Consider the following 10,270-nt stretch of genomic DNA (forward strand, 5'->3'; position numbering starts at 1 on the left):
AGCAGCTAGAAACAAGATTGAGGTTCCTAGATATCAGCAGAATAAGGCTGATAGCCATCCAGCTGGAGAAGTAGGAAACCCTGTTGCTTTGAGGTGGAACCTGTGAAGTTTAATAAAGATTACCTGGCACGACTGCCTGCATTAGGAAGGACTGGACTTAATGGCCCAAGAGGTCCCCTCTGATGACAGTTCCTCTCAGATCCAGTTTGCTTGTCATTTCTGCTGAAACGCTGATGTATTTGGAGGGAACACTAGCAAGTGGGGAAAAAATGCCAGTTTTTTGTATAAAGCTGTGGAGCACTTTCAGAACCCCCTGGCTGATTCAGCTGGAGGAGATGAACCTTGGCAGGATCTCCATCACCAGGGAGTTCTTGACGATACACAGGGTGAAATCCTGGCCCCTGTGAAGTTGATGGAAGTTTTGCTATTAATTTCTGTGAGGCCGGGATTTCACCCTAGAAGGGGAGTCAAAAGTACATATGCGTGCTTTCAGAAAAAGAGTGGCTGATTAAATACATCTGGTGCACAGCTCTTTTATCAATCATTGATAAAATGGTGCCTTTTAAATATAAACTTTGGGAAAGCTTAACCGCAAAATTCAAACACATCCTTTTACAAGCCTTAAAAGCAAAATTTGTCTGCTTTTTGTCTGAAAAGAACAGAAATCATGGTAAAAAATAACACATACCCGTACCCATCCACTCCAAACCCCTGCAGTATTTGATGTTCCACTGAAATGAGTGGTTTAAGCATGGGAAAGCCAGTTAAAATATTTCTACATGATACATAAAACTTCACCCTCTAAGGCTGTCACCCCAGACTGTGCTCCCCCTCAGCTAATGCCTGAGAGGCTGAGCGCCAGCGGGGAGCTGACCGGGTGTGGGGGGGCTGCGCTCCGGCCAGAGCCCCAGCGCTGCCCCGCTGACAGCCCGGGGGCTCGGGGCGGGCAGGGCCCTCGCTCCTCCCGCACCCGCTCCCGTCGCGACGCGGCGATACCGATGAGGCCGCACACCCCGCACGGTGGTGTGCGGGAGGGGGGTAGAAAGGGCTGGAAAAGCCTCTCCCGGGCCCCGGGTTCGCGCTGCGGCGGCCGGGGTGCGGTGCGGAGCCTCGCCGCGACGACCTGGCGAGGTAGGGGACACGCGTGTCCCCGCCGCGGGCATCCCTGTAGCGGGCGCGCGAGCCGGCCCGGCCGAGCCCACCCGCGGGGGCAGGGCATGCGGGGAGCCAGCCCTCCCCAGCCCGGCCGCCCTCCCAGCGCCGAGCGGGACCTTCCCCGGTGCCGGCCGCCCCGCCCGCTCCCGCCGCTCAGTTTGCTCCGATCCCTTAAATGTTTCACTCTCTCCGAGAACTTTGTTCACAGTCCCTTGTGCAGCGAGCTGCATCCCACTCTTATGCGTGCTGCGGGCTAGTGGCCGCCGCAGTCCCGTCCGGCAGTCGGGAGGTAAGGCACGGCACGGCACGGCTCGGCTCGGCACAGCGTGGCATACCGTGCTATGCTATGCTATGCTGTAGTGTGGTCGGGCATGGCTCGGCTCAGCACGGCATGGCTCGGCTCAGCGCAGCATGGCTCGACTCGGCTCAGCGTGGCATGGCTCGGCTGGCAGCCGCTGGACCCGCACGCCCGGCGCCCGCGCCCCCGCTGGCTCTCGGTGCGCGGGGCTCGGCTGCCCGCGCCGGCGGGGCGGGCTGGGTTTGCCCGGGGGTTCCGGGGAGCCGCTCCGGCCCGGCTGCGGGTCCCGCTGCGGCTCGCAGCCCCGCTCCCTCCGCTGTGGCACCGGGCTTCTCCCCGGGATGCAGCCTCACGGCCAAAGCTTGCGGGCTCGCCGCGGCGGGAGCTGCTCCCTGCCGGGCCGGTCGGCGGGTGCCCCGCGGGGCCGAGCCGAGCCGGTACCGGCGGGCTGTGCAGCAGCGAGCGCGCACGGAGCTTCGCTCGCCCGGTCGTGTCTGCTCTGTCGGCGAGGTGCGGGGGACAGGCGCGACACGCGGCTGTCACAGGCGCGCTCGGGAGCGTGGCGGTTTGCAGATAACCACGTTTATTTGGTTGTTTGTTGGAGGGGGGGGGGTGTTGGTTGGCTCCCATCCCACCCTCCAGCCACGTCTGAAAAACGAAAAAAGTGTGAGGGCTGAAATCTGGTAATTATTTTACCTAAAACCTTGGTTATGAAGATTTCGGGGAACCCGAGGCTCAGGCGGTTGGCATGGGTCTAAGGTGTTCTTCTCCTGCCCCTGTATGGTTCAGGGCTCGATCCTGGAGTCTTGTAAGTACAAATTCTAGTTCTGTGTTTCCAGCAGTGTTCACGTGGGGAAGAGCTGCGGGGTTGTGTTCAGGATTACTACACTATGTTGAATTCCAGATGAACTCTGGCTCTCCTCTCAGTACAGAAGGACTCCTTATGCTGTCTTCCGTAGTCACTTTAATGCAGAACCAAGCGTGAAGCATAAGCATTATGATTTATTGGAATTTTACGTAAGCAGAAAAGGGTGTCTGAAATATTATGCAAGATACAGAGAATCAGGTCCAGAGCCTGAAGGCAGAAAACTTAAATGTGTCCCACTGGTGCTGAGTAAAATGCAAAAAAGGGGAAAGGATTGTAGCAGCCAAGAAATACCAGCTCTTTGCACTTGCACAGAGATACTCAGCACGTTGAAGCCTCCTGAGAGAGCACCACACTGAAATGATTCAGAGTTAAAATATTGTAAGCTTAATGTATAGATTTCATGTGTTTCTGCTGCTTAGCTTTGTGGTGAGGGAGAAAAGCAGGAGGGAAGAAATCCTGCCTGTAAAAAGTTGCTCCATCAGTCAGGTTTTTTGATAAAGACAGTCATTTTAAAAAATTACCTAAACTGTTTGTAGTCAAGGACAAATACAAGTAAGTTGCAGGCAGAGCAATTAATCTGTTCAAAGACTGGTGCTAGCAGGGTGGCTTAGGGGGCACAATTGCACTAGGAAGAGCTTTTCAAACAAATGTAACCATTCTTGTAATATGAGTGGACGTTGACTGCAAGATAATTTCAGGGGGCTGCTTTTGCTTTAATGTAGTCTAGATTATTTATCTAAAGTGGAGTTTTTTTCTGCATTTCCCTCCAAACTTTTCAAAAAGTTAAACTAATTGCAAGGTCGTGGGCACAAGAATACAGTCAAGGAGATAAGCAAGGAGACTTTTTTATTATTAGCTAACTTCAATAATCAGCTAAATATATTTTAGCTATGTCGCAGGCTTATTCCAAGGATCATCTAGAGAAGAACAGCAACAGTGGGTGCCTGTAAATGTTTGTGTTTGTGAAATATTAGCATGGTCTAAATAACTTAAAAAGAGAAAAAGCCCTTAAAGTTTATCATTATACGGACTTCTTCTTATCCCCACTTAGGACTCCTGCTTCAGTGTAGAAATGATCTTCCATAGTCATGCACATATAGAAAGGGAATGTTGAATAAGATTAGCAACATAAATCTCTGCTGCTTTATAAGTTTTACCCAGCTGCTTGGTGATTTCACAGCTGTTTCTGCAGTTGATAACAATTTCCATTGCTCCTCTGTCTGCAAAGTTGCCACACTGCTCTGCTGCAGATTCTGCCTTGTCACTGTTTGAGTTATAAATCTTGTTTTAAAAAATCCAATAACAGAAATGAACAATAGTAAATATAATGGACTTATGTTAATTACAGTGAGTTCTTGGACTCAGTTTGCCTTTTTTTTCTGGGACGAGTTTTCAGGATTATATTACTTAGGTTTTGTTATAGCAGAATGTATTTAAAAGGGGTTTTTAGTGGGAAGCATGTTGTCATTGTCAGTTTACAGCTAGGAAAACCAAGGCACAGGGAGATGAAGTGATTTGCTCAAAGAAATGGGAGACATAGAAGAGACAAAACTCCAAGTATTCCCAATCGTGATTCACATGGTGAAGTGAGCCATAGAAAATAAGTTAAATGAGATTTTTAACTACAGAAATTAATGTGCATTACCTTTTCCTGCCTAGCTATTTCTGGGGGACCTTCCTGGGTTGTGACACTCATCACTGAGACATCACATCATCAAAGGAAAATGTTACATAGGGCCAGAAATGGGTGGCTGCTGCCAAGAAAAGAGGCAGAAACCACAAGGAGAGCCAGAGGGAGAACATCTCCTGCTTCAGTTAGGTTAGGAGCAGGAGTCAGCATACAGCGGGAGGTTTTCCATGCAGGCATTTTGTTCTGAAGAAGTTGATAAAAATCCGACAACTTCTCTTGTAGGAAACTTCCATGCTAGAATATTGTCACCTCCAGTTCATCATTCAACAACATCTGACACTTCAAAGCCTGGAGCGGCTCTTACTGCTGCATGACTCTGCCTTGAATTGACATACGAGACATCTTCCGCTGCTTGCTGAGCCAAGGGATTTCTTACGATGGCTTTCGCATGGACTGGGTAGGTGTGTATGCTGATGGATTTCATGTCTTTTCAGTAAATCTCAATTTATGCTTACTAGCGGGTAAAACATTCCTCTCCTCTTTATCCAGTGTTAGCCACAGATTGCCACGGGAACACATTCTTCCTCCAAGTCAAAGTAGCTCCCTGAGACAGTACTTCTAGTATGGTTAGTGAGAGGATGCTGGTGTTGCCGGGTATCTTTGCCTAAATTTCTTACCCTGAAACTTGAACCAAGTCACCTGTTGACGTAAGTCAGAAGAGACTTTGCTGGCAATGAGGATCTAGTGCCCTGTTTTCTAGAGCTGAATACCTTTACTCACACTTCAAATAAGTTCTGTTGTTTATTTAACTTACAGTATTTCAATAGAGGTTGGTTTATTTGTTTTATCTGAATGCCTGTCTGCTTACATCCTGTTACAGGCAAGAACTGTGCTTCTCAGAAGTCAACAGGTATTTTGCCATTGACTGAATTTTGGTAGTTTAGGAGACGTTTTTAAAAATTCCTGTTAGTTTTGACTGTGTAAATATATCTTCTTTATTCATAAATCTCTGTACAAGATATCTAAGAGATTTTGTGCTCATTGGAGATGTATCTGAAGCAGAGGGACAAGGACTCTAGAGGCAGGAGTAAATACAGTTTTATTTCATGTTAAAGTTTTTCAGAATAATCATGTTTATTATGAATCAAATCCAAAGCCTTTTCAAATTATTGGGAAGTTTCCCAATTTCTGTGACTTTTAGAGTACTTGGACTTTTGAATAGTTATTATAATGTACTTCGAACTAGTGGACCTTTTATATGGAAAATGGTAATTTTTTACCTGCCTCAAATTTAATGATGAAATGTTGAGGAAATTGAACAGGGCTAATGGTAAGATCGAAAAAAGGTGCCATTTGGGTACCGCATTCTCCCATTGTGCTGAACTTCTGCAATGTTTTGTGGATAAGTAATGCAGCAACATAATGGCACGAGCATGAGTCTCACTGGCATTATGGGAAATGCAGAACTTGGGCTCAGATCCACGTGGGGAAAGATCGATGACGCTCTAGAGCAACCCCATGGCTTGCCTGGGCTCTTTCAACTGATATAAAAGTGCTTAATCATGCATTATGATTCGAAGGACAAAGCAACAGAGCCTAGGAGAACCTAGGATATCTAAGGTGTCAGCACAGATACATTTGCTTTGTCTGACAAGCACTGATCAGATCCCCTTTCTGCCCTTGGAGGTACTAAGTACCTTCACAGAAACACAGAATCACAGAATGGTTGTGGTTGGAAGGGACCTCTGAAGGTCATCTGGTCCACCTCTTGTCCTGCTCAAGCAGGGTCACCTAGAGAAGTCTGCCCAGGACTGTCTGATGGCTTCTGAATATCTCCAAGGATGGGGACTCCAAAACTTCCCTGGGCAACCTGTTCCAGTGCTCAGTCAGCCTCACAGTAAAAAGTGTTTCCTGATGTTCAGGCAGAACCTCTTGTTTTTCAGGTTGTGCCCATTGCCTCGTTGTCAGTGTGAGTGCTCAGTGTGTGCTTGGTTGTGTTGAGCTCAGCATTGTCATGAGGGAGGGAAAGGCTGCCCTGTCTTGTAGCTGCTGAGCCCCTTGCAGGATTGAGCCCTCAAGATAGCTGTGTACAGCAACATACAGTATGGAGCTCTTCCTTAGAGGAGTAGAACAAGAGCTTTGTCAAACCAGATCTGAACTTTCCTTCTCTCATTAGGGTTCAAGGAAACTCAGAAACAAACTCTCTGACTAGATACAGAGTATAGCCTGTTTGTGTCCGTGTTTAAAAACAGTGAAATCCTCTTTCTCACAAAACATGCAGTCAGTTATATGAGGTACTGAGATACAAAACCAAGGGCTCTCCACAATGGACAAGTATATCTTAGCAACAAGGGTGGGAGTGGTGAGAAAGGAAAAGGAGAATACAAGTATCTGGCAATTAACTTCCTAGTCACAGATGTGAAGGTGATAAAAGTGATAAAAGCATTACTGCATTGCCAGTGCTCTTCCTTGTTCTCTGAGCTGCGTATCATGCTGCTCATAAGAGCAAAAGCTACACAGCCCATACCAGAGAGTGGCGGAAGAGCCCTGTGAGCTACTCACAGCAGGAAAACCCAGTGGTTCCCCAGTGTCCCAGTCTGTTGCATGTGGTAGGGCACACTGGGAGGACAGCCTGGTCCAAGGCAGCTCAGCTGTGGTAGCCTCAGCATTGTCAGAGGCTCACTGCAGGCTCCGGGGCAGCCCCCACGCCACCACAGTCCCAGTGAGATGGCTGAGGTCTCTGTCACAGCAGCCTGTGGTAGCGGAGAGCCATGGGCTTGTCTGGCCCTGAGCATGTGGACTCCAGCTCTGCAATGGGCTCCACGGAGCCTAAAGCTATTTTGCCTCATAAAACAGATGCAATCAAACTGTGCGTGCTGTCTGTAGGATTGAGAGTGTGTATAAAATACGGAGACAGGAGGAAAGCAACCTACTGTAAATAGGATGAGTGAATATGACTGTAAATCTCCCTCCCACACAGCAACATGGATGTGGTTTCATGTGTTTATAAGGGACCCTTTACTTTTGCATTAAGCCAATTTAAATGGCAAGCTGACAGTCTGGCATTGATGTTGCTGTAACGGTAGGTTCACCAGCTTTCAGCTGGCCTTTGCTGAGTGCAGAGGACTGTCTTCATCCCTGTTTCCCCCACATGCGTACCTAGTCATGACCATTTGAATTTTTTTGCTTAAGTAGCACTTGTCTTGAGAAGGGGTTTGCTGTTCAGTCTTGTTTTTTGATGGGCCAGTTCTTGCCCATGTTATTGTGATATGCGTTGGAGCAAATCTGTGTAATGTGTGTGCAGGTGTAAATATGAAGAAACAATTTGAAAAAGTGTGTGAGCAAGAGTAGAATTTTTAGCTAAAACAGCCTGTGGAATTCACCTTCTCATAAGAAGATGTAATGCTATTGAAATCTAAATTAAATCCAGAAATACTGACTTCAGGATGTAAGTTAAACTGGGATTTGGCCAACAACACTTTAAGGTTGGTGTCTGTCTCGGTCTGTGACTCTGTTCTTTCTAGCACTTATGCATGTGCTCATGACTATGAGAAGAATTGATTCAGATCTTCCACAATCAGTAGTGTTACAATGAAACTTGTGCGTAAATCCTTCTGGGGTGAGAGTGTCTGCTTGTTTGTGATCCCAAGGGGGATACTCTTGTGTCAGGCATTTGTCACATAATGGTAATGCTTCTGAGTTGAACTCGTGCTCTTCTCTCCACAGTGCAATGCGTGTTCAGCAGAGCCTGCTCTAGCCTAAGAACTGAAGAAGTGAAGACAATCAACATGACAAACGAACCTATTAAAGAGATCCTGGGCACTCCAAAGCATCCTGATTCTGTAACCACGGAGAAGAGTAATAACAATGACTGTGTGATAACCACCATCCCTCTTGTCAGTGAATGCCAGCTGACTGCAGCAACAGGGGGAGCAGAACTCTCCTGTTACCGCTGTACCATTCCCTTCGGTGTGGTTATCCTCATAGCCGGCATTGTGGTTACTGCTGTGGCATACAGCTTCAATTCCCATGGATCAATCATCTCAGTGTTTGGATTAGTCCTCTTGTCATCAGGACTCCTTTTGCTGGCTTCTAGTGCAGTGTGCTGGAAAATCAGGCAGCAAAACAAGAAAGCAAAGAGGCGAGAGAGCCAAACAGCGCTTGTAGCCAATCAGCGAACCTTGTTTGGTTAAAGACAACCAAGAGAAGGCTGGACAGAAGACAGAACCTTTGTAAGTCAACCTGACTATTTATCAATAGGAGAGACTGCAGGTTTTAATTTAACTTTGGAAATGAACTGAAATGAAAATGGAACGGATTAAGAAATACTCTTAAAAACTCTGCAAGTGCTCTTAATACTTTTCTTACTGCAGACTTGGCAGTGATTCTTTCCAAGATGGAGGAAAAAACTCTTTTTCTTCACAGAAAAGAGTGTCGTCATAACTGCAATCATCATAACTGTGTTCTCCAACATGCTGATCATGTTGGAAAGGGAACTTGTGAGAACTAAGAAAATAATTTGAACTGACTTGAAATGCCAGAGATCTCCTTAAAATACACACTGTGACATTTGACCAAGGGAGAAGTCATAGCATTTGAAGTGACTGCAAGCTTACGGTCAGATTTTCTGTGACTTAGATTGTGGCTCAAAAAAAAAAAAAAAAAGGCAATAACAACCAAACACAGTGCAGATTGCTCAATAAGCTGATTCTTATATTTTATGTAACTTTCCCCTCCCAATATCTGTGGTACTTTCCCCCTGTTTTAAACCAACTAATATTATTTTATTTTACTATTGAATAGAAATAGGTAGAAATGTGTAATTATATTGTCTAACCTAAATAATGAGGTATGATTATAGCTTAAAACATGAGACTTTTTTTGTAAATGAAAGTGGTCAGGTTTAGCACTTTTGATTATTTTGCTATAAAATTAAAAAGTAAATTTCATTAAAATAATATTCAGTGCTGCTAGACCCTTGGAAAATCTTTTTTTTATTGCTATCAAGATAGCGTGTATCTTCAACTTTGACTGCTTTATGATTCTATTTTTGTAGAACAACACCTGTGGCAGTAATTGTGAACATATGTACTGCTGAGCTCTTCCAAAAATCTCTGTAGACTATGGATTTTGGTTTGATAGCCCATGCCTCTTGCAGCTTGATTAACAATTCAGTTATTGAAAAATCATAACGGTCAGTTCCGCAGACACTTACTGGCATAGTCAGTTTTAGACACAACTATTAATAATTACTTGTGGAAGCAAAATCATCTGTGTAGTAAGTGTTTGCTGAATGAGCTTTGGGATTGCAAATCTGCATGAGAAGCAGGTGCCAAGTGTCCCCCGTGAGTGTCTGAGATGTTTGATCCTGTAACCCTTGTGTTCTAGAGGGCTTCCAGAGTCTCTCAGGTAATGAATAATTGAGGGGCTGGTCCCAAACTGAAGCAAACCAGAATATTATTTCTTCATCTGTATGTTGAAGGACAAGTGGTGCTGAGCCAAGTCACAGACTTCCACCCCAGCATGTATGAGGGTATCGAAAGGCAGAGGAGCTGCATGGAGTCCTCTTTCTTTTTTTTTTTCTCTCTCTATCATTTTGTTTGTTTGTTTGTTTGTTTTCCTTACTTTCTCCAGACTCAAAAGGGCCAGCTTTCCACTGTTACAGTGAGCGAGGCCTGTGCTAGCATGCCTCCTCCTTGCCCTCCGGAGCCTCTGGCATCCACAACGTCTATGGCGATGCTGGTGCAGAGCACACCTGCTGAACAGGTACCGCAGTGGATAGCCTTCTGTGGGTCATCTTGGAGCTGTGTGCTTCTCCGGCTGAAATCACCCACGCATTCTGGCTTTGGTGCCGCCTTTTCCTCTGCCCTCCATGGTTTAAGCTTATTACATCCATAACTTACCCCTGGATTTGCAAAGTGCACTTCGTGTTTTAAATAGAGCAAGCTATATGTATGGGAGGGGATGTTTGGAGTCAGTATTTGCATTGCCACACTCCGTGGTTACCAGACGCTATAATAAAATCACTTGCATCAGAGGAAAGCTGACAACACATTTTAGCACTTCCATAGCCCTAACTTAATCGCAGCAGGAAGCTTTCCTACTGCTAGGAGAACATGTTGCGTCACCAGAACATCTGACACCGGTGTCTAATGTCAATCACTTTGCTTAAGGTCATTAAAAATATTAGGGTGTCCCCTTACGATGTACAGGTTTTGCATGAGTGACAATTCATGGGAAATGCATAGCATGATAAATAATGGAACAGGTGGACTAAAGTGGTGTATTTCCTGTTTAAAATGAGAAAAGTGATTGACAT

General features: G+C 45.9%; 1 protein-coding gene across 3 annotated transcripts in view; it reads left to right on the forward strand.

The window, feature by feature from the left end:
• The window catches only part of TMEM100 (transmembrane protein 100), a 58,217-nt gene extending 49,376 nt beyond the window's left edge, over positions 1 to 8,841 (forward strand). Inside the window, exons 1-3 of one of the 3 annotated variants that reach the window (XM_075440976.1) lie at positions 1,256 to 1,444; positions 4,234 to 4,412; positions 7,678 to 8,841. In XM_075440976.1, the coding sequence (XP_075297091.1) occupies positions 4,400 to 4,412; positions 7,678 to 8,144 (480 nt within the window). In that variant the 5' untranslated portion in view covers positions 1,256 to 1,444; positions 4,234 to 4,399 and the 3' untranslated portion in view covers positions 8,145 to 8,841. Of the gene's footprint in view, positions 1 to 1,255; positions 1,445 to 4,233; positions 4,413 to 7,677 lie in introns of those variants that run through there. The other 2 variants (XM_075440978.1, XM_075440977.1) reach the window with 2 other exon arrangements.
• The last annotated feature ends 1,429 nt before the right edge of the window (positions 8,842 to 10,270 follow it).

Source organism: Opisthocomus hoazin, chromosome 21, assembly GCF_030867145.1.
Source record: "Opisthocomus hoazin isolate bOpiHoa1 chromosome 21, bOpiHoa1.hap1, whole genome shotgun sequence".
NCBI classification, from domain to species: domain Eukaryota; kingdom Metazoa; phylum Chordata; class Aves; order Opisthocomiformes; family Opisthocomidae; genus Opisthocomus; species Opisthocomus hoazin.